The sequence below is a fragment of the Microtus oregoni genome, unplaced genomic scaffold (genome assembly GCF_018167655.1).
Source record: "Microtus oregoni isolate MIOR12 unplaced genomic scaffold, Mior012 000028F_ref0000031, whole genome shotgun sequence".
Taxonomy (NCBI): Eukaryota; Metazoa; Chordata; class Mammalia; order Rodentia; family Cricetidae; genus Microtus; species Microtus oregoni.
In genome coordinates this window covers 21904058-21927782 of record NW_024543087.1, presented here as the reverse complement: position 1 = coordinate 21927782, position 23725 = coordinate 21904058, and the positions used below count along the sequence as shown (strand labels likewise).

The following is a 23725-nucleotide window of genomic DNA, read 5'->3' as shown; positions in this document are numbered from 1 at the left end:
AGGAGGTACCTGGCTCGTCTGAATGAGCCAAGACCACACAGCACTTTGCCTGTCCTTTGCCAGTATCCAATGGTCAAGCACGCTCTTCTCACCCCCTCTAGTGAGATAATAATGTGCGATATCTCTCTGTATGTTGTGAATATGCTTTATTACCATTGGTTAAATAAAGAAGCTGATCTGGCCAATAGTCAGTCAGGTGGATTAGAGCCAGGTGGGAAATACAAACAGAGATATTAAGAGGAAAAGGACAGAGTCAGAGGGATGCCAGCAGCCACCAGATAAGCAAGATGTGAGGTAACAAGCCACGAGCCTCGTGGTAAAATAAAGAATAATAGAAATGAGTTAACGTATGTTGCAAGAGCTAGTTAATAATAAGCCTGAGCTAAAAGGTCCAACAGTTTGTAATTAATATTAAGCCTTGGAGTGGTTATTCACTAACTGGAAAGCAGAGGAGAAACCTCCAGTTATAAGATGGGATGGCTTTCTGTGGGCAGATGAAAGTACCTCAAATAGACTTTGACCTCAGCAGCAGTCAAGACACTCTAAAGTGGCCATAATTAGCAGAGGCTTTGGTGAGATAAAGTAGGCAACGAAGAGTTGGCTCTAACCATCCTTCTCTATCTGCAATCTAGGGCAGCTTTGTAGACCCACCTTGCTTTGGTGGATGCTACTTCCCATTTATCCAAGTGCAAAGAAAGGATGTCATCAAGAAGGGACTTTTCTTCATATTTATTTAGGAAGAATTTTCACATGAAATATGGTTGCTCCCTTCTGATACATGTGTGCTTTCACAGTGGTCATCTCCATAGGGCTGTGCAGGGCAGAGGGAGGGCATGGTTGTTGAGCCAGGGGTGAATAAATTTTAACATTTTCTTCTACATAAGCTTTCCCAGATACCCAGGGCCTTTCCTGAGAATGGAGCAGAGAGTTGTAAGAGAAGGAGGCATGCCTGATATAAATCCTCCCCCAGCCTCCTCACTGGTGAGCGATGTCTTGTTTACTTCACAGATTGGGAACCAGGGTCTTCTCATGAAAACGGCTCAAGTTCGGGCAGTAAGAGTGACTGGGAGTCCATTTATTACTCATTTACTCATTCATTCTTTCACTACCACAACAAAAAGTCTCTGGACTTTTCCAGGCACTTAGGAGGCAAAGGGAAGTAAGAAACAAAGCAGACAGACTTTTCCTGTGTCGGAACCGGTATTTATCTCTGGAGATGGAAATCTGACAGAACAGAAGTAAACCTGGGGATAAATGGGATGGTTTCAGATAAGAATAAGTGCTGTGTGATAAAACAGCCCTGGGCTCAGATCCCAGGGACAATGTTGAGCTCTGTCCCTTAGTCCCATGAGGTCTGCTCTGGGTCAGGCAAGCTAGTGCTTCAGGGTTTGGTGATAAAAATGAAGATGGTCCCAGGTGCCTCAGCTCCAGCATCTTAATGAGACAGGCACATTCCTGAAGGCAGACTGCCCAGGCTCTCATGCCTGGATGAAGAGATCAGCCAGAGCAGGTCTAGACCCACACAGAAATCTCACTAGAGGAAGGTACTAGGACCACTTTCTAACCATTTACATGTTTCTCCTGGATTGGGGTCCCAAAAATTTGCCAGGACTATTCATTCAGAACGTTAGCTTCCAGCAACATCCCCAGGAAGGAGACCTAAATGTCGTAAAGGGGAGCAGAGAGGGAGGTCAAAAGATAGGAAGAAAATCTGCTGCCCTAATCAGCATAAGTCCCCCTCAACTTCCCGGCTAGGCTCAGCAACAAGGTCTCCTTGTCTGAACTTCCCGCTCTCATGGCTGTTCCCTCGTTTTTCTTAATTACATACAGACAGGCTCAGAAGCCTGTCTGATCTGTTGCCACGGTTACTACTGATGAACATATTCTGCTTAAAAGACTAGGGAAATTCAGTCCTTTGAAAGAAAGAGAAAAGTGTTGAGCTGTGATTTTTCTTCTGGGCTGAGGAGGGATCATGGTGAGTCTGGGGTAATGAAGATGGGTCTTCAATGCCTTGAAATATGTGCCCAAGGGACTGGCTCAGTCACATGTAACATGGGTGTCATGGGGACCTCAAGGTATTAAACTTGATCCCTCTAGAGCCATGGGGTCAGCCCAAGTGTACTAATCTTTAGATTGGATCTCTCTGCTTCTTAATGTGGTTTTGGTCAGGTGACTTTGTGTAAGAGTGGGAAGACAAGGTGGGTGGCAGAGAGCCAGTGAGTTTATTTGTAGCCATCAAGCTGGAAATAAGAGTTCACTTAAGTCATCAAAGACAAAATGTGTTGAAGACAGGTAAGCTCTGAAAGCTAGTGCCTTTATCAGGAATCTTAATGAGGTCAACCTCCTGGTCTCAGAACTTCTAAATGAATTCCAGGCCCATACAAGGACCAGGGAAGCCAGATCTCGCTAATCTGCACTGTTGCCACCAAATCTGAATCCTTAAACATCTGTGTGGGGGGGAGGGAGGTTCCTAAGAATGTCAGCAGTGAGATGATGCTGTCCTAGAGATCCCGCATGCAACATGGCATGGTATGCCCTGCATTAGGCCAGAAAGGGTCCCTCCTACTCTGTGCATACCTCCCAAGCGAATCTTCTAAAGCACCGAGGTTTTTCTGCAGAAAAGTGAACATGTGCTCAATGCATGACTGTTCACACAGTGAGAAGGCTCACCGTCTTCTTAAGCCAACCAGGAACCCCTGAATATTTATACCAAGCGTCTTGGACAGCTATGAGAAAATGAACTTGTAAGCCTTGATTTTCTCATCTACATAAAAATGAGACTGTGGCCCAGTGGCTGGTCCATGGAAGAGCTGAGTGTGTCAGTGGCTATAACTGTCATCATTGTCATTATTGGATTATCAGAGACCCTTGTCCACTCATCTAGTTAAGACTCTCCTCATACAGTCACTCTCTTTATGGGCACAGTATTATGCTGAGCACAGTACAAGACCAGAAGATATGGAGTGATGTTGGGAAACATGGGTGCAAAATCCAACATCTGGGCATTGCGAATCTATATAGTTAAAAGTAAAGGAAATGGGATGAAAAGTATTGCAGATGACAAGTTAGTTCCCTCAAGCTTGGATCTACTCTTGGGAGAAAGATTTTGGAGATTGTTTCTGCACAATTCTGTATATTGCAGACTATTTAGCTCCAGAAAGTACACCCAAGAAGGACTACCCTTAAACATGGGACTGTATATCCAGAAAAGTCTAGATCTTGATACCTTCTACCTCTGCATATACTTGTACCTGTGCTTTCTGGTATCATAAAAGGCAGTATTTAGTCTTCCTTGACATGCAGGCAAAGATCTCCGTCTCTGTTCCTACCAAAAGTTATATCCTCTCTTTTGTCTGTCTTAAGAAGAAAGGGTTGAGGTAGGGTTTGGGAATGAGCCAACAGGACCTTTAAGTACTCAAGACCCTTGAGTATTTTCAATCAAGATAATCCAAACCATAGTGTCCTCATGACTGAAAAGAGTCAAGATTGAAGATTGTAGTTTGAATAAGATTAGTGCATGCTTAAATATAGGTTAAAGGCTTGGAAGCAGTAGCTAGGAGAACGAGAAAATGATGCCAAAGTAAGGATGATGGAAAAGACAGAAGTGTAAGTGCTCAGGAACACATTGGGTGGTGTGCTCAGTGGAGACCCAACATTAATTCTCCAAAAGCCCAGGAACACATTGGGCGGTATGCTCAGTGGAGACCCAACATTAGTTCTCCAAAAGCCCAGGAACATGTTGGGTGGTGTGCTCAGTGCAGACTCAACATTTGTTCTCCAAAATGAGGATCTGTCAGAGTAGCTCTTTCCTCATTGCTCACCGAGGCAGAGCTAATTAAAGGAGCTGCAACTGAGTGTTGGAAGGCTTCCCAGAGAAGTTGGAGAAGTCCTTGAGAGTCTACAGAGATAGATAAGATCCAGGAGTCAGGGGCATATGGGGAAATATTGGATGTCGAGGTTTGCTATGGGTGCAAAGTGTGTAGAAAATTTAATCCATTTTATTGTTATGCCTTGCATTAAATACAGCACACAGAGACGAAAGCAAGCTTGGCTAGAAGGTGACATAACCTGGCAGAGGATTTGCTCACAACTGTCAGAGATGCATGACAGCAACCAAATAAACATGAACACGCTTCACACTCCCTTGCCTTTTCTTCTTTGGTAACTGATTATTTGAGAGCAAAGTCAAAACAAAACAAAACAAACACTTTCTTCATCCCTTCTAGCTGCCATCGGTAGCTATGACACTTTCCAACCTGAGTTCAGGTCTCCTTCTCTCCCCGCTCTGCTCACAAAGATGACTCAGATTCATGTCCCATCAAGAAGAGGCTGGATAGGAAGCACCACTGGCTTACAGGAGAGTCTGAGGGGTGGCTTCAGGACCTTGGAGAGGGAATTGAGCCCTTTTGCTTTTGATGAGTCTGTATGGGGCACTATGATAACAGGGGTCATTGACAGCAGAGGTTATCAGGTTTTGTTAAAGGGTAAGGCAGACTGTTGAAGCCATTTGGGAAGTTGAGACTCTTATTTACGTACTGAGTACGTGGTGAAAAGACGTGACACAAAACAGAAAGCAAGGAGAGTCATTATGCCAGACATCTTCCTGTCAACAACAGAAACTTGGAAGATCTCAGGATCACTAGGGGAAAAAAATAGACCAAAGATGTCTGCAATCTGTGGGTGATGAGAACCAGGCATAGTACTCTGCCAGTGTAGAGAAAGAGGAGGTTCTGAGGTGACCTTCCAGAGGTGGAGTTGTACCAAAATCTGCATCAGAACAACTAGGGTCTCCTTTTGCAATGCTGGCCATCTTTTGAGGATCCTCAATATGTTGGCTGGTGCCCTGGGGTAAGGAATAACATATAGGATGCTAACAGTCATGTGAGCACAACCTCACAGGGACAATTGCATGCCCTTAGGAATCAGCTTCAAATGAAGCCCTGGACTAACTCACTAGCAATGGAAAGTCTAGATTCTTTAGATTAGGATGAGTCAAATCCTGCACATTTGCAAGTAAAACCAAAAGACTGTACTGTTCAAAAGAATTATACAGTACTTCAGTAAGTGATGGGCTAGAATGTCACCTACCAGCTACACTAGCTTCTTTCCTGCTTTGCTTTCTATTGCTGGGACAGAGCATGAGCAAAGCCAACTCATAGATAAAAGGGTTTATTTGGCTTATACAGCATAGTAGGTCATAGCAGAAGCCAAGGCAGGAACTCAAGTAGGGCAGGAAGTTGGAGAGAGGAACTGAAGCAGAGACTGTGGAGAAACACAGCTCACAGTTTGCTCTTCTTGTTCAGTTACCTTTTTTAAAAAAAAATTATTTTTATTGAGCTCTACATTTTTCTTTGCTCCCCTCCTTGCCTCTTCCCTCCCTCCTTCAACCTTCCCCCAAGGTCCCCATGCTCCCACTTTACTAAGATCTCAGTTACCTTTTTTTTTATACACCCCAGGACCACCTGCCCAAAGACAGTACCACCCACAGTAGGCTGGACCCTCTCACACCAATCATTAATCAGGAAAGGGCCCCACACATTTGCCTACAGGTCAATCTGATGAAGACATTTTCTCAATACTGCTTCCCTCTTCCCTGATGACTCTAGTTTGTATTGGGCTGCCAAGATAACAGAGCTTCTGAAAATGACAGCTATCCATTTTATTCTTTGGGTTGTAATGATTACTTCAAGCGCAACTGCACAAGCATAACTCTGGTCTCACACACACAAGGAGGCCAGAGGAGTAAGCCTGGTGTATGCTGGAATACTTTCTACCTTTTTTGTTTGTTTGTTTGATACCAGTTATTTCACTGATATCTTGGAACTAAGCTGGTTGCCAGGAGGCATTAGTAATTCTGCTGTGTCTCTCCTCTCAAGTGCTGGGATTTCAGGAATGTGCAGCCATTCTGACTTTTGAACATGGGTCCTGGAATCTGAACTCACGTTCTCGCGCCTGCATAGTAGGTTCTCTCACCCCCTGAATCATCTCTCCAGTACTATAGTCGGACTTTCTAAGTACTACTCTGGCTGTTGTGAAAGCAAGTTAAAGGGATAAAAGTAGAAGCGATAGACCAGCCAGGAGGCCACAGTAGCCACTCAGATGAGGGACAACAGTGGCTTGGGTCAGGATAAAGGACAAACAAAGGAAGAGCCTCAAATTGTTTTTAAATATTTGAATATTCTACAGACATTATCACCATGTTACTCTACAACTGAGTTTTTACTATCACCATTTTTATGACGAAAAACCTTAAGGTTCAGAGAGACAAAATGACTTGTTTGTGATCAAAGATGTGTCAAGGTCAAGGGGGGTCCACTACATGAATGCGTTTACCTTGCACCTCTTTCTTCCCAGTAAGTGGACACTTGGTGACCAAAAGAACTCTTTATCCACTGGTTACTCCTTGCCATGGCTCTGATTTGGTAGAAAACTAATATCATTTGTTCTCTACAGTAGATTTCTACAGTGAGTGGTTAAAAGAGCAAAGAGATGGTGTTGGTCAACTTTCAAAGGAGTTCTGTATTGAACACAGAATTTTCTCTTAATAAACACTATATACAAAGCATTATATGTGGCATTTTGTATAACTTAGTAAAATTGATCTTCCTGACATCCGGGAAGGTAGAGACTATTATCCTCGGCATAAATCTGAGAAATCAAATCACTTGGATCAACTCATGGGGCTGTTTGAGGGGGGGCTGGCACATGCACTTGCCTATAGTCCTGGCCCATAAGTGTTCATGGCACAGGTAGAATACAGTAGCATTTGGGGGCTTTAGGGGCTCACAAGCTGAAAGGAAACTCCTATTCACGATCATCTCAGCCCCTCCCCTTTAGGGACAGGAGAACCCACTGTGTTCCAAGGCTATGTCAGCAAGCCTGCACACACTCATTAGGGTCTCTGACATACTGGGCCATACACAGGCAATTCTCATAATCATAACAGTTAGTAATAGAAAAGAAATGATTAGTCAAAACAAGGAGGGACCCTGCTGAGAGGGATTTCAGGAGCATCAAATAGCCTGGTGCTGCATTCTTATCACATGGCAGTGTTTGTACAAAGAGCTTTCATTGACGGAGCCAATTGACCGACAGAGGGGTGGGTTCCACTTCCTGGGAAAAGAGATAATTTGTCTCTCAAGTCTGCATTGGAGCCGAGAGACCAAGTTTCTGGAGGGCAACCGGAGCCTATTGAGGACCAATGAGGGCTTGTATCCTGGGGTATCAAACCTCAAAAGAGTGTGCCCATGGCCAGTCCCAGATCATTGTCTACCAGAGGAAACACAGACAGCTCAGATGAGGCCAAAGAGAGAGGAAGCACTGACAGCATACCATTCAGGAATGAAGACATCCCAAACCAAAGGGAGGTGTATATCAGGTCATTTTAAAGACATGACCTTCAGAAGTCCTTCCCTGGAAGCCTTGAAAACTAAGGCAGGCTATGGTTATGGTACCCCAGGTACAGTCCATGTCAGAAGACATTTTCCCTGTGTTTTCTGCTATGATGACAATATTGTAGACCATGCTTTGCCAAGGCAGGCTCCATAGTGTTTTTTGTGTCTGAGTCTTCTTGAACTGTCAAAAGGCATTGTGAGACGCTTCATTTCGTATGACATGAAGATAGATCTTACTTGGGCAAGGTCTCCATGGAGCGCCTCCTTCTAGCCCGTCATTCCTAACTGATGCCCTTGGGGCCTAAACCACCTGGAATTACTCAACTGGTTTAAAACACACTGACGCCATCCAGAGCTCAGCGATTGTCACTGTGCAGGAGCAAACGTGAAGACCAAATCTGATGAGGACACTAGGTCAAAGATACTGTGAATCTCAAGACTCAACAGTTCTGTACCAACATATGACAGGGACAGAGATCACAAAGTGAGGAAAGGCATTTGGCTCCTCTGGAATCATTTTTCAGGTGTGCATAACCTATCAGGGCCCTCCTGGAAGCCAGCAAACTGTGAACTCTCTGGAATGGGGGCATCAAGTAAGGGAGGGTATGGACTAATCAAAGTATATGCTCTGTTCTGTTCCGTTCCGTTCCGTTCCATTCCATTCCATTCCTTTCCTTTCCATTCCATTCCATTCCATTCTATTCTATTTTATCCTATCCTATCCTATTTCATTCTATTACATTTTTTAAGACAAGGTCTCATGTAGTTCAGGCTGAACTCAGACTCACTACAAAGATGAGGATGATCTGAACTTCTGATCCTCCACCTCCCAAGCACTGAGATGACAGGCTTGGACCACAGCAGCCTATTTTATACAATTTTAGGGATCAAACCCAGGATTCTATAGATGCTAGATAAGTGTTCTCCTAACTAAGCCATATTCTCACCTTCCAGAGCATCTTCTGAAAGAAAATAGTCAGGGCTAAGGATATCTTCCCACAGGTAAAGTGCTTATTGCAAAGCATGGGGACCTGGGTTTGAATCCTCAGCACCTACTAAAACAGCAAGTGTGGTAGAATCCATCCCTAATGCCAGTGCTGGGAAATCGGAGACAGGAAGACACCTAGAGATTCCTTCCAGTTCAGCATCCCATCCAGCTGTTCTGGGCAAACCAGTGAGATTCCTGTTTAGTAAGAGACTATAAGAGACTATTTCCCAAAAATAAAACATCCAACATAGTTGATCTCTGGCCTCCACATGCACACAAAATCATGCACACATATGCACACACACACAGAGAGAAAGAGAGAGAGACAGAGAGAGAGAGAGAGAGAGAGAGAGAGAGAGAGAGAACAGAGGGAGAACAGAGAGAGAGCAGGGAAGAAAGCTAGATAACCATCTGGGTCCGACTGGATAAGCCTCTGCTACATAAATAAGAACAGTTTGAAGTAGGTAGAAATTAGGCCTCAGGGCAGCTGTATGGTCAGGAGTTCGTCTTGCTATCCTCAGAGAATGCGGTACCCAGGGAAGAGTCCCACATTTTCATAGTTCATCAGAAAATAGCCAAGAGCCTCACCCAGGGACAACAGGTGCTTCTCTAATTGCTCCTCATCTTTTGTTAAATGACTGTGCATTCCACAATAGCTGGAAAGGGGTTAGGGCTAAATAGCCATGAATGAGGCATTCCTTTTCCCTGAGAAGACACAGAAGACTCTTCTAAATGATTTCATGAAGTTTTAAGAGATGCACGGGCTGCCTCTCTACTAGTTCACAGGAAATACCAGTTTCCAAAGATAATTTAAAGTCATAGAACAAAAAAAAAAATGAAGAAGAAGCTGAGAAGGAGTCCTTTCAGGGAGCCATAGATCACTCAAGGTCAAATCCCGATTCCGACCCTTCCTACATACACTTGCTCTTAAAATGGAAAGTAATCTTGGATGTCAGTATGTCCCAGGTGGCAAATGCCCCTCTGCTGTCCTACTCCAGTGGTCAACCTTTGTTGGCTTATGCCAGTGGAGAGAGGCTCACTACTTTTCTAGTTACCAAATCATCTATCACTCAGGATAGCCTGTTTTAAAAGATATTGGGGAAAAAATGTATCTATTCACGATAAGTCACAAAACCAGCAAAATGCCTAGGATCAAAGCTCGTAAAGCCTTTGTAACATGTGTATGAAGACAACTGTAAAGCCTTACTGAAGGGCATAAAAGAAAACTTGGCCGCAGTGTCCTCAGATAACAAGCCTCAATATCATAGAGAAGACAGAAACCTCCAAAATAATCCGTACACCCAATGCCATCCAATCCCCATTAAATAGGATTGCTTAATGAAATGTGCCCAGCTAGCTCTAAGGACTGTCTTCAAAGAAACAGGTTTTCAGTAAGTGGCAAGATAATTTTGAGAAATAAATGCTATCCAGAGGCTTGGCCCATCAGCTATTGATATATCAATACATATCATAAGACTACCATCTTTAAAACTAGTATCAGAACGGACCAGACAATCAAAAGCAAAGAATACAGACAACTAGGTGCAGGTGTTTAGTCTATAATGAAGAATTACCTCACTAAGATGTATATAGTTTGGGTGGAGTGGATGGCATGCTGTATTTTAAAACTATGAATAGAAATGTCAATATTGCATTCTACACAAGGATAAATTCCAGATACATTAACGAGTTAAACACAAACACTTTGCCAGAGAGTAAAAACACAAGAATGTATTTTTATACTCTCCTGAGAATGGCATGCATGAGACCCAGAGAAAAAGTCAGCACACAAAATACCAATGCTAGAAAGAAATAGATGGTCAGATTTGAGTTCAAAAATTAAATAATTAGCTACGACAGAAAATGTACCCACAATAGTGGTCCAGATAATGGGGAGACTAAAGGGCAGGATACCACCGGTAATTAACGTATTTCTGAAAGTCATCTTAAAACAGAAAAGGCAAGGGTTCTTCATAGGCAAGTCCCCGAAGACCGAACAAACTGGCCAAAAAATGTATTAAACAATAACCACTCTCAAGGACGCAGGGAAATACCAATCAAAACAAGTAGGAGGTCAGTTAAATTGGCCGAGATTAAAAGTCTCACTAACACCCTGGGCCACATGGGGAAATGAGATGCATACTAACTGGCTCTAAGTTGGCCAGGTCCTTTGGAAAAGCATTCTGGGAGTGTCCACTGACTTGCTAAGTATATATAATTCAGCAATTCTACCTTGAGGTGAACATGTGTTCCCCAAGGCACGTTTGTGCTGTATAGTAGGGTTATTGTTTATATTACCAAAACATTGGGGTGGGCCCTTGCCCACTCACAAGGGAATGATGGAGTGGGGTACATTGATAATAGCGATGGTAAGGATGCAAGTTTACATGTCAGGACAGACTCTGAGAAAAGTGCTAATGTCAGTGTGAGGTGGAGACACAGCCCCAACTAATCTAATGGAGTTAAGGATAGATACTGAACCTGGATTCCTGGCAGGGTCAATGGTCACCAATGGGGGGTACAGTGAGTCAACACCAGTCTGACTGCCGTAGTGAGCCAGAAAAATTCCCAGCAGTAGACATTAGCCTGAGACCTGGTGGTAGCTCAGTCTCACACATACTCCTAAACTTGGGTTTGATGTTTGGCTGGCTTGGACCAGAATCTTAAGTCGAGCCAACCTGGATGAGGAGCCAGGAAGTCAGTTGGAACCCACTTAAACCCACTTAAGGAGCTGGGGATCAAGATGGTCTAGGTAGATTCAGAAGGACAAGATGACATCAGCATTTGTTAAACTAGAAGGGATCTCCTGAATTATTTGATCCAAAAGGCCTGGTACCTTCCATTCACTTATTTTTGTCTTGTTTTATGTCCCATAATGTAGAGATCCAAGATTTGCTTCTTGTGCACTTGAGCTATGTCCAACACTAAAGGCATGTTTTTCATGCATTTTACAGTGGGCATGATTGGAAAAAAGGCTCATTATTTTTAGAAAAGGAACAAAAGTATGACCAAGTCAGGTAACCTCTCCAAGACCATTCAACAAGGGAGGTAGAATCAGGAGACAACCATGGTCTACATCACTACAACAGCAGGCTGCTTCTTTTTTTTTTTTTTTTTTTTTTTTGGTTTTTCGAGACAGGGTTTCTCTGTGGTTTTGGAGCCTCTCCTGGAACTAGCTCTTGTAGACCAGGCTGGTCTCGAACTCACAGAGATCTGCCTTGCCTGCCTCTGCCTCCCAAGTGCTAGGCTTCTTACCACTAAACTGCAGTGGGCACTTACTGTACCAGATTCAGAGGAGAGGAAAATGAGATCTGTGCATCAAGTATTTCTAGTCCAGTAGAAAAGCAAGAGTGTGTTGTGCAACTGGTACAGAATATTCCATGTGAGAAGCTAAGCATCCTCCTCTCTGGGGATGTAGAGTCTGGCAGAGGACAGATGGAGGGATGCACTCTTGACTGACTGTCCTCCCCTCTGAGGTGAAATGAAGCAGCAATCTGAGAACCTTTGCCATCAGCTGCCATTACTTCTCAGCACTCATCCCTCATCTATCCCTCCTTCCAGGGCCTAGAACCTGTCCATGTGTCATCAGGGCCACTACCCAACACTACAGAGGAGCGTTCGTGTCAAGAAAGGGCCCACAAATCGTAGGAAGGACTGCCTAAAGGGGAAAAGAGGAAATTAAAGATATAATTTTGCACCTATTCCTTCCTATCTCTGGAACTTCACACTTGAATCAGTGCCTGAGTCAAAGAAAGAGTAAGAACAGGCAGAAAAGTACAAGTCAGTTTGTCCAGCACTATTTCTCATTCTAAAAGTAGAGTTGCCTATAAAAAAGGGTCATAATGATGACATAGATTTTCACACAGGTAACTAGAAAAGGGACACAACATGTGTGTACTGAATAGGGCACAGTGCTGAGTCCACTGCTTCAGGCCCTGTCTCAAAAATAAGATGGAGGGGCTGAGAAGTTAGCCTAGCAGTAAGAATGCTTGTTAAGTAACCATGACCACCTGATCTTGAATCACCAGCACCCACATAAAAAGCCAAGCCTGGCTGTGCATGCCTCAAACAAGCATTTAGAAGCTGAGGCAGAGACAAGTGGATCCTAATACTTCACTAGCTAGACAGCCCAGCTGAAAAGCTGAGTGCTCCCTATCTCAAGGCAATAAAGCAGAGAGTGACGGAGGATGACACCCAGTGTTCTTCTCTATGCAGAGACATTCACACTCGCACACTCATGCACACACACGACACACACATACACACACAGGTGGGAAGTGACAGAAGCCTGAAGTCGTCCTCTGACCTCCACACAGCACGCAATAGTGAGTGAACCTGTACACACACACAAAAACAAGGAAAGAAGTCGCTGCTGGAAGAGTGATGGAAAGATAAAACTGTTTTCTTTAAACATGGAATCCACCGAACATTGATCCTCAATGATCAATCAAAGCTCAACACAATGCCAAAATGTGGACTGTGGTCCCAGCATAAGGCCTGGGAGGGCTCTCATTCAACAATGGGTGATGGAGACTTGAAAGAGAAAAGGGCCATCTAACACCACATCTGAACCATCTATCAGCACAAATATTAAAAAAAAAATAAAATAAAAGAGAGAGAATGCTTTCCCGGATTGCCAGAGAAAGAAAGCGGTGCAGGGAAGTTTGGGAGGCAGATCCTCTGGTGCTGTCCCAGATGTTAGCAGCTGCTGTCCCACAAGCTCTTACCACAAAACACTGAGCATAGTCACCGAGTGTGCTTGGCTACATTAGCTTCAAAGTTCAAGCGAGACAAGGCCTCATAAAGGTTAAACCCACTTGGGTCAAACACCCATAAAAAGAAATATCAGATTACAGAAGTATAAAAGCACATCCACACAGGCGGTGCTGACCCTTCTCCAAACAGGAGTGACAGTTATAAATAGCTTGCGGCTTGCAGCCACGCTTCTTCCACTCTGCATCCGTCTACTTGGCTGGCACAGGGTATGGACCCAGACTGCTGCAGGGTTCAGAAAGTGTCTCGCCCTGGTTCTTATTGGCTTATGACTTTTGCTTGGATCTTCGTCAAGGAAAAAAAAAAGGCAGAATATCTCATACAAAAACAAAATTGAGAGATGACTCAGGAGGTAAAGAGTTTGTTTTGCAAGCAAAAGGAGCCGAGTTCAATTCCCCAGCATGCATGTAAAATCAGGCACAGCAGTAGACACCTGCACCATCAGCACTGGGAAGTGGAGTCTCGCTAGATCCTTATCCAGGCAGTCTGGTAGAATTGAGAAGTTCCAGGTTTTGTAAGAGACAATATCTTAAACACTAAGGTGAAAGATGCTGATGTTGACCACTAGCCTCCAGTGAGCATGCACACATATGTATACACACCAAAGCACACTTACAAAAATGTTAAACTCAAACCAAATGATTTTTGAATGTGTGCAACATAGATGCATGCACCGGTGTGATGTCTAGTTTCTCTCTTGCTATAGAGTGGGGCACACAGAGCATCCATCACTAAAGGCCTGGTCAGCAATAATTTTGAGGGAAACAGCTTCCTCCGAGTATGCTGTCAACCCTAGCTTAACAGATAAATGATTAAGAAAAGATTGACTTTTGAAAAGTATTTAAAAGCATCTTGAACACACAAGCCTTCAAACAAACAGGCATTTTCCAATTGATAACACCGGCTTTCTGCCCTAGGTGAAGGAGTCTGATGCCATAGGGGTTTTCCTGCCCTATCTTCTCCAACAGAGCCTCCCTATAAGCAACTTCAGTGGGCTGGGGGCTGAGGAGTGAATTCCATCACCCACCCACCCTCTGGATCTTCCAGAGCTCTCTGCTCTCCTGGCTTTCCAGTCTGTTTTCTGCCCCAGCTCACTCTCAGCCCCCACTAATACCACACATCATGGGTGTGCACACTGCTCTGGCCATCTGAGTAAGAACGGCACAAAAAGCCATGCCAGCGCAGGTCTGGTTATTCTGAGGACCAGGGGGACCCTCCCTGGAACCACCCCAGTGCACAGACCCCTTTACACACCCACTCACACACAGATACTCATGCCTACACACAGGTACACTCACATAGTTTCACACCAGTCTACTCCCACACACACACACACACACAACTCCACTTTCACATAGCACGTATACACACATTCATACAGGCACACTCACATTGTCCCAGACACATCACACTCTGACCCAGGCACATGTCCTCACAGTCCCCTCCTGCACGCTCACAAAACCACCCTTACACACATCCACACATAGATGCAGCATATGCACAGGCAAAGACACACTCACAGACACACACAGGGGTCTCGTGCACACTCACGCATTCGCATAAGTACAGTCACACAACCAAACTCACATATAGTCAAGAACACACAAATATACTTTCGTGCATGCACACACATATATATTCATACAGGCACACTCATCCACAAGTACACACACATACATTCACACATACTCACACAGGCACACTCATACACAAATACACACAGGTATGCTTTCATGCACACTTAGCCATAGGTGCACACACAATGTATCTCCACAGAGTCACATAGGTATGCTCACACGGGTACACATATCATGCATGCTCACACAGGTTAAGAATCACTTGCCCCTGCATAGCCATTACACAATCAGGCACGTTCACGTAAGCACACGGACATGTGTGTACTCACACAAATAGATACATGTGTGCACACTCACAGGCACATGAAAAGTACACACACACAGAAGCATACGTGTACTCACAGATCTGTAGGCAAACACCCATCTGATCACACTCAGGCATGCACACACAAAGACTAGCCCCTCAAGAGACAAAACTCGAACTCAAAGAAAAGACAGAGAGGGCAGCATCAGACTGTCCATGGGCTTCCCCAGCACTGCTCTCAGAGGCTCCCCCCAGCTCTCCTTGAGAGGGTGGTATTGGGTAAGTGAGGCCTGAGTTTTCAGCCTGTGGTATGAGTTCCATCTTCACTATTTTGTCCAGTGAGGAAGCATCATGACCCGAAAGGCTACAGAAACTATCCCCGGTCATAGCTCTAGTGCCAGGCTCATAGCCCCAACTCCTGTCACTCAGCTTCCCCTCCTCCCTATGGGTCAGAAGGGAGATTGGGGACACACTCCGGGGAGACTTAAAGGGTTGGCCACCATTGTACCTTCTCTTCTGAGTCACCTTGGAGCCCCTCATTCATTCTATTTCTCCATCTGAAGCTGCCCAGGGACACTCAATGCATTTGAGGAAGGAATAAAAGAAACAGGACAAGCTCCAGCTTGCCTCTGTGATCCATCAAAATTTCTCCCATGTGGGTGACAGAAAAAAGGGGTTTTGTGGTCAGAAATGTAACAAGGTAATTATTTTCACACCAGTCCTTCTGCATGGTTTTTCACAGACAGCAATTTTATAAGGCATAATTATCTATTTCCGTTTGCTTCATAAATTCTTCCTTTCCATTTCGTCCCCCCGTAAACTAGAAATTATTTAAAATGAAGCCGTGCAGCTCAATGCTAGGTCTCCTTCGGCTGTGCACTTCCTCTTGTCATCCTGCCTGTTCTCTTTGGCTGCCCCTGCCATGATCCCCTTACCATCTGACCTTCTTCTGTCATTGGGCTCAGTTCCCTCAGAAATAAAGGCTGAGTCATGCGAGGTGGCACACATCCGCAATCTCAGTAATTGGGAGCAGCAGCAATAGGATCAGGAATTCAAGGTCATCCTTAGCTACATAGGGAGTTCGAGGCCAGCCTAGATAACCCAAGACCCCCATCTTAGAAAAGAACTAAAGTCCAGTTTTGCGGGCTATTGCTCCAAGCTTCTGGGCTTTTGGCTACAATCGCCTGAGGAGACAAGGCTGGGCAGGCTCTCCCGTGCTTCGCCTATCCCATTTCCTCTCTCCTGCAGCACGCCTAAGCACAGGAGGTCAACCATTCACTTGTCTTCACGGGCCATCTTCAGACCATGGGTGACTGCGGTTTACGGGCAGCCAATGGGTTCCTCTCAGGGCTGAAGCAAAACTTGCCACCCCCACTCCAAACACATCACTTGTACTTTCAGAGCTCCGACATCCTCTCCTGCTGGAAGCCTCACTATCTTCTACACACTTCACACTTTCCAGGGATATAACCAAAGCAAGTTCTAACATCGATTGAGACTTTACTATGAACCAGGCACCGGGCCAAAAGATGCTGGAATACGATTTTGCTTAATCCTCGTAACAACTCTGAAAGGCATACAACGGTATGAGAGTGTGGGAACGAAAGGGGGATGGAGGAAAGCGAGGAAATGAGGACAGGGTCACAGGGAAGGCAAGAGAGAGAGTCAAAATGTAAAGGAAGTACCAAGCCCATCATCCAAGCACTGTGTGCAAATGCTGAGTCTGTGTGCTTCCTCAGGACCATCTCAAGATCAGGACATCTTAGTGACTCCCAGGATCCTGGGGTCTCTAGGCAGTACACCAGGTGGGCACCAGGAGGAAACTGGGATGCTGTAGAGAGGTATTTAGTCTTTCTTCTCTGCCTTTTTCCTAGTATACAGCCCTTGAAGGCCTTAGCATCTCCATGGGAATCAGACAACTAAATGCAAGAAATTTCAGGATGGGGACTGATTAGGAGGTTAGGGTTGTCCAAGGCCCCAGTCTTGGAGAGAAGGGGTATGAAGATTAAGTTGATCATTATGGCCAAGGATTTAAGCAATCCAGGCTATATAACAAAGCTGCACAAAATACCCCATTCAATGGAAGAATGGATGAAGAAAGTATGGAATATATACACATTAGAGTACTACTCAGCAGTAAAAGACAATGACTTCTTGAATTTTGCATACAAATGGATGGAAATAGAAAACACTATCCTGAGTGAGGTAAGCCAGACCCAAAAAGAGGAACATGGGATGTACTCACTCATATTTGGTTTCTAGCCATAAATAAAGGACATTGAGCCTATAATTCACGATCCTAGAGAAGCTAAATAAGAAGGTGAACCCAAAGAAAAACATATAGGCATCCTCCTGAATATTAACCTTCATCAGGTGATGAAAGGAGACAGAGACAGAGACCCACATTGGAGCACCGGACTGAAATCTCAAGGTCCAAATCAGGAGCAGAAGGAGAGAGAGCACGAGCAAGGAACTCAGGACCGCGAGGGGTGCACCCACACACTGAGACAATGGGGATGTTCTATCGGGAACTCACCAAGGCCAGCTGGCCTGGGTCTGAAAAAGCATGGGATAAAACCGGACTCGCTGAACATAGTAGACAATGAGGACTGATGAGAACTCAAGAACAATGGCAATGGGTTTTTGATCCTACTGTAAGTACTGGCTTTGTGGGAGCCTAGGCAGTTTGGATGCTCACCTTACTAGACCTGGATGGAGGTGGTAGTCCTTGGACTTCCCACATGTCAGGGAACCCTGACTGCTCTTTGGGCTGACGAGGGAGGGGCACTTGATTGGGAGAGGGGGAGGGAAATGGGAGGCGGTGGCGGGGAGGAGGCAGAAATCTTTAATAAATAAATAAATAAATTTAAAAAATACCCCAAAACACTGGGTTCAAAGAGCTTCTAGGCAGCTCAGTGTACTCCTGGGGGTATGGCAGCTCCAGGGTGCTCCTATGCATTTATGTACCCTACTCTCTGTGATACTCTTTATGATAAACTGGAAACCCCATGTTTCCCAGAGTCCTGTGAACTGCTCAGGTACATTAGTCAAATTTAAGATGTGGCTTTCACGAACCTCAACTTAGAGTTGACTGGTCTGGAGCACAGGTTCAACCACTGCTGATTAGTATGCAAAGCTGAGGAACAGCCTTGGGGACCAGTCTCTCAATCTATAGGATCAAACACTTGCTTTACATAGATGGGTAGATTGAGTGAGACCCCAGATAAATGAAGGAATAAGTAGCTGGTGCCCACTGAAGCAGGATTGCTTGCTGGAGAGGAGAGATTCACAGCACAACCTTTAGGGGTTGTGCTGACTGTGTTGTGGAGGCAGAAAAAAAAATATAGTTGTCATCTCCTAGATTCAAAATGGGGAAAGGAAGAAACCGTATTTACTGAAGCATAGCAAGCTCAAAGCACAGAAACAGCTCCTCAGCCCACAACCTTCCTAGACTCCCCCCCGACTCCTTGCTGTTGGGACAATATTGTCCCTGGCCCCCTCCTTACTCTCCTCCTTCTGTCTCAGGCCCCTACTATAAGTGACCCTTTGGAACCCCCTCACTGATGGTGGAGCACCGTGTCCAGATCACCAGACTTCCTTTGGGGTTTCACTGGGAGGGAGAAGAAAGAGGTCAGTTGGAGCCCACCTTTAACTTTTCCCCACGTTCCCAGTTCATCCCATGAATGGATTAATTTGGGAGGATGAAGACACCTGGGAGAGTATGGTAAAGTATTGGGTCAGGGCTGTGCAATGAGCCTTCAGTCAGGCAATCTGTTGCCAGGGATAGAACTGTGTAGCCTTGGGCAGAAGAGGAAGAAGAGGGAGGAGGAGGGAAGAAAGGAAAGAAGAGAGGGGGGGAGGGAGGGAGGGAGGGAGGGAAGGAAAGAAAGAGAGAAGGAGAGAAGAAGCGAAGGAGGGAGGGAGGGAGGGAGGGAGGGAAGGAGGGAGGGAAGGAGGGAGGGAGGCCGGGATTTGATGTCTGCAGACCAGCAGCGGTCATATGGATTCAGACTCTGTGGGAATGAACAGCTCACTCTGCCTGTGTCCCTGAGGTCACTAGAGTGCACACTGCCCCTTTAATGCTGCCTTGGAATTCACATCCCTCTCCCCACCCCCCCAGACTTCACTGATAAGGCTCAAAGACAGGCTAGACAGGCAAGGCCAGAGACTCTCAGACATCAAGAGAATTTCTAATCTCTCCTAGTAGATTAAAAAGAAGACACAGAAATACCCAGACAAAGCTACAAAATTTTCCACTGTCAATTTTTAGAGCGGATACAAAGCAGAGCTGGCCACTGAGCCCTGGCTCTGCTTCTTCCTCTCCTCCCAGCACTGGGATTATGAGCATGCAGAACAACATCCAGTTTTATTTTGTAAATTCTAGGATTAAACTCAGGCCATCAGTGTTTTAACAACCGAGCTCTCGCTCCAGCCCTACAGAAACATTTGAATATCACAAAAACATACTATGTATGTGATACCCCAAATGATTAACAGGCTTCATTATGTTTGTATGTATGTGTGTATGTATATATATATATATATATATATATATATATATATATATATATATGATTTGTGTGCATATATTGCCAAGCCCAATGGTGCCGGCTACAAAGGAGGCTGAGGCAGGAAGCATTACCACAGGCTTGCTTTGGCAGCTTAATGAGACCCAAGTTCTAAAAAAAAAAAAGTTTTTTTTTTAAAGACAGTTCAAGGAGCAGGGTAAAAACATTACTCAGAGGTAGTGCGTTTGTTTAGCAAGAAGGAGGCCATAGGTTCAGTCCTCAGTATTGAAAATATAGTAATAATCCTTAGTGTAGCAGAGGTGTTATAACCTTGTAAGGTGTATATATTTCTACATTTATATTCATAAAATGTTTGATAGGAAGGAGTGGACTGCTGATGTAATCTCACTTGAAGACAATGGCTGCAAGCTAGACCTGAGGTCTTTCAACACTGGAGGCCTTGGCCAGCTCTTGGACTATGTCAGTCTGCTCTCTGTTCTGGTTCATGGTACCAAGTCACAGCAGGTGCTCACCATCCCCATGCATTTATAAAGACAGATCTTCTTTATCTTTGGTGCCCGGGCAGCCTCTGGTTGCTTCCTGCTAGGATAGATGAAGCCTCTGTTTTACTAAGTGAGCCAGCATCTCGCAGCCCCAAGCCTCCAGCAGGGTCTCTGGCTGGGCTCAGGCTCCTACACACTTGTCTCACTAGACCTTCTGGGCTAGCTAGGAGCCCTAAGGCCATGGTATAGGGCTGTGCCTTCCTTCAACAACTCTATAGATTCTCCTTGTATCTGAAAAATTATTTACTGTGGTGATGCGCTGTGCCTTTTTAAGAGAACAGATGGCACCTCCAATTAGAATGCTTTTAAAGGAAACCCTAATGAGAATATAAAAGCCAACAAATTGACTTTTTCATACAGTACTTCCCTGGCACACAATAAATCAAATATATAATGAGGCTCAGGGAAATTGTAGCTTTATTTATACATGTTTTGCCTAGCATTGTATTGCACCCATGTCCTGTCCCCTGAGTCTCCTCACCAAGTGCTTGCCCCTCCAGGATGAGGGACAACGTGTCCAGGAGCTGTACTTGGCCCTACCTGCCATAGCCGTGTGTGCTTTGATTTAACAGTTTCTAGTCTGAGTCTTCCCTCTATGTCTGGAGGCACAATAAAAGGGGGTATGTAAAGGCGCAATTTCCAGAGTGGCATGTGCCCTCCCTATCTAAATAAGGAAAGGAGAATATAGTGGAACCCCACTGGTGAATATTCCAGAGCTGGCAGGAGGGAAAAGCCTGTGTGTCTAACTTAGAGATGGTCTTGGAATATGGGTAGTATGGAATGAGGGACTTCCAAGGCCAAACTAGAGGCACTGAAGTGTTCATATTTTCCCCAAAACTGATTCAATAGACTCATACCCATCCAGAAGGGGGACTGGAAATAAGGCTTGATAAACAAGTGGGAGAAAACAGAAGCACATTGACATTCCGAGTCCCTGGCCATTAATCTGACTTCTCCCAGATGACCTTATCATGGGTTGGGTTGGGTGAGTTGATAGTTTGTCTCCTAAAGTGGGAAACTAGAGGCCTATAAGGATAAGCTGCCTTGCAGAGGAAACCTGGCCAAAGGGAAGTTCTATGAGCAGAAACACAGGGCAGTGTTTCCCGTAGAAAAACTGCCAGAGGCTGGGTGGATGCTCTGGCTGTTGTATAGACTGGTGTTTGGTCTGGCTACCTGGGCAGTGGCATGATGTAGCATCCTTAATGGAATCTAAAGAAGTATATTAAATATTGTTTTTTAGGCCCATGGAAGACTGCCATCCAGGATAGGGACTCTTAGAAATCAGAGGGGGAGACACCATTAGAGAAAGATGGGGACCTTGGCTAGCAGGAGAGGAACCACTTCTGTTCATCTCCACCCACCTGAGAAGAAAGGCAGGGAAAATCAGTTTACAAGTGATGAGCTTTTCCTCAGCTCAAATCTATAAGCATCGATTGAGCTCGGGACCTTGATCTAGAAGCTGCTTTCATTTCTCCTCTGCACCCAGAAAAGGTTACATATGCTACAAGGCCAGGACTGAGAAATTCTTCTACCCACTCCAGTTAATTTTTTTTCGGTCCATCAAACTATAAATGTGTATGAAATATACCAATGTGGATCTCTTCACTGGGCTGAGAGGGAACCAGTCTGAGGGGTGTAAGGGGAGGTGCCTGCTCACAGTGAGCCATAACAAAGCATCTACTGCCAAAGAAAGTTCTAGTCTGCTTACAGGCTAACCTGCAATATTGATCCCAGAATGCAATGGGAATACTGCGAAGTGAGATCATCCCGGCTTCAGGGCTTTAACACTTAGAGAGGGAAACGTTGGGTAAAGTGGTGCTCAGGGAGGACCGTGCTTAAGGGAGAGGAGACCAGGGGGAAATTATCCTCTCCCTGCCAAAGAGTACAGTCGTTTCTCTGCTTTTAGAAGAAAGGCTGCTTTTTCTTTTCATAGCAGATAATGGGAGAGCAGACAGAGCTGATGCATTAACTCCCAGTTTCTAGAATTTACTGCACTGAGAGGGACACTGTAGTCAGGTTTCCGGTCTTATCATCTGGCCGGAGCTCAGATGTGGGACACTACAAGGGACAAAGGGGATGAATATTTAGACCTGATATTCAAGGACTTTCCAGTGGTATCTATGGCAATTACTAAGTAAATGGAGAATCAGCAAAACTCTGAGAACTACCAGGGGATCAGACACTGAGAAGATACACTGAAGTTTTCAACTGCAGGACCGGGAGGGAGGGGCATCTTGGAGGAGGCAACTGCAAGTTACAAGTTATTGCAATATAGGAGTAGATTTTGATTTTGCACACAAAGAACTCTAGATAGGCCATTTTTAAACTTTTGTGGGAAGAAGCTGTCCTAGGGGCTTGTGAGAAGAAAGCTCTCACACCTGGAAAGAGAATCAGGGAAGAATGCAATCTTAACCACAGGTACCCTGCTGAGATGAAAGAGCAGCCCTCTGCTTCAGTACCACGGCCAGCACCCCACTTAGCATTTCCTTAGAAGTATGACTGGCTCTCTCCTTGGCCCAAGGTCCACCATTTGTACAGTACAGGAGTCGGACCCCCCAGCCCACAGCCCTTATCAGACACTTACTAGTGCACGCCACTTCCGGGGGATCAAAGTCTGCTCGGTAATAGCCGGTCCGGCAGGTGCAGATGGGAGAAGCCTCTGAAGGGGAGCGGCTGTTGGAGGGGCAGTGGGAGCAGCCTTCAGCTTCCTGGCTGGCCTTGAAGGTCCCGGCAGGGCAGGCTAAAACACAAAGTTTATATAAGAGTTATGGAGGAATGGCATCCAGATACCCTTCCCTGAAAATAAAAATGAAGGTTTTGTCATCCTTAAGCAAAACAAAGCTGAATTACCTCCTCACACCAAGTGAGCATCTCAGATGGAGAAAACCCTGCTTAATATTTCAGTTCTCCAAACATCTTGACAATGGCCCTTCTCAGTGATTTTCCTCTCCCAGGTATGTCAACAGATTTTATTAGTAAGATGAGTCTAATGTTTATCTGGGTATCCGGTACACAAATGTCTAGTCATTCCTCCTACCTTAAAAGTCAGGGCCTCTCCCAAGCACTTGAAATGTAACCTCATAGTCGCAGATAAAAAATGGGGTATTTGTTGGCAATGACCAGACTTCTGACTCTTAAATGTCATATTGCAACAAACGCAAGGGCCACTGGGATGTATTCATTAGCATTTGCATGAATGATGGTTAAAGAACTAGAATTCACAAGCATTTTTTTAAAAGAAAAATTAAGGTGATTTCAAGGTCACTACCTTAACAACATCATTCTACCATAATTGCTTCTTCATATGCTTCTAGGACAGGGAGAGTAAAAGAGGGGGTCTCGAAGGCAGCTTGTGTCATGTGCTTGGAGTCACCTTTCATACATGCAGCAACAGGAAAGGTTAGGGACAAAGGACACAGCTAGGTGCTTACTCAGGGTGTCCTCATTGATGGGTACCTCTCTGAGTTTCTTGGAGAGCCAGGCTGTTAAGAGTCATGCCATGCAATGCTTGTCCTCACACTGCCCCACAAGCTGTGGTCACATCTCATCCACTGAGACCTGAGACATGTGGTCTCATGCTTGCTGATCCCCCCAAATTATAGTTCCATTGTCCCTATT

General features: G+C 45.0%; 1 protein-coding gene across 1 annotated transcript in view; it reads right to left on the bottom strand.

Annotated features, from left to right (window-relative positions):
* Positions 1–23725, bottom strand: part of Ephb1 (EPH receptor B1) — a 437502-nt gene that overhangs the window by 128488 nt on the left and 285289 nt on the right. The window contains exon 4 of the mRNA XM_041677153.1: positions 22692–22847. Within this exon, the coding sequence (XP_041533087.1) occupies positions 22692–22847 (156 nt within the window). The remainder of the gene's footprint in view (positions 1–22691; positions 22848–23725) is intronic.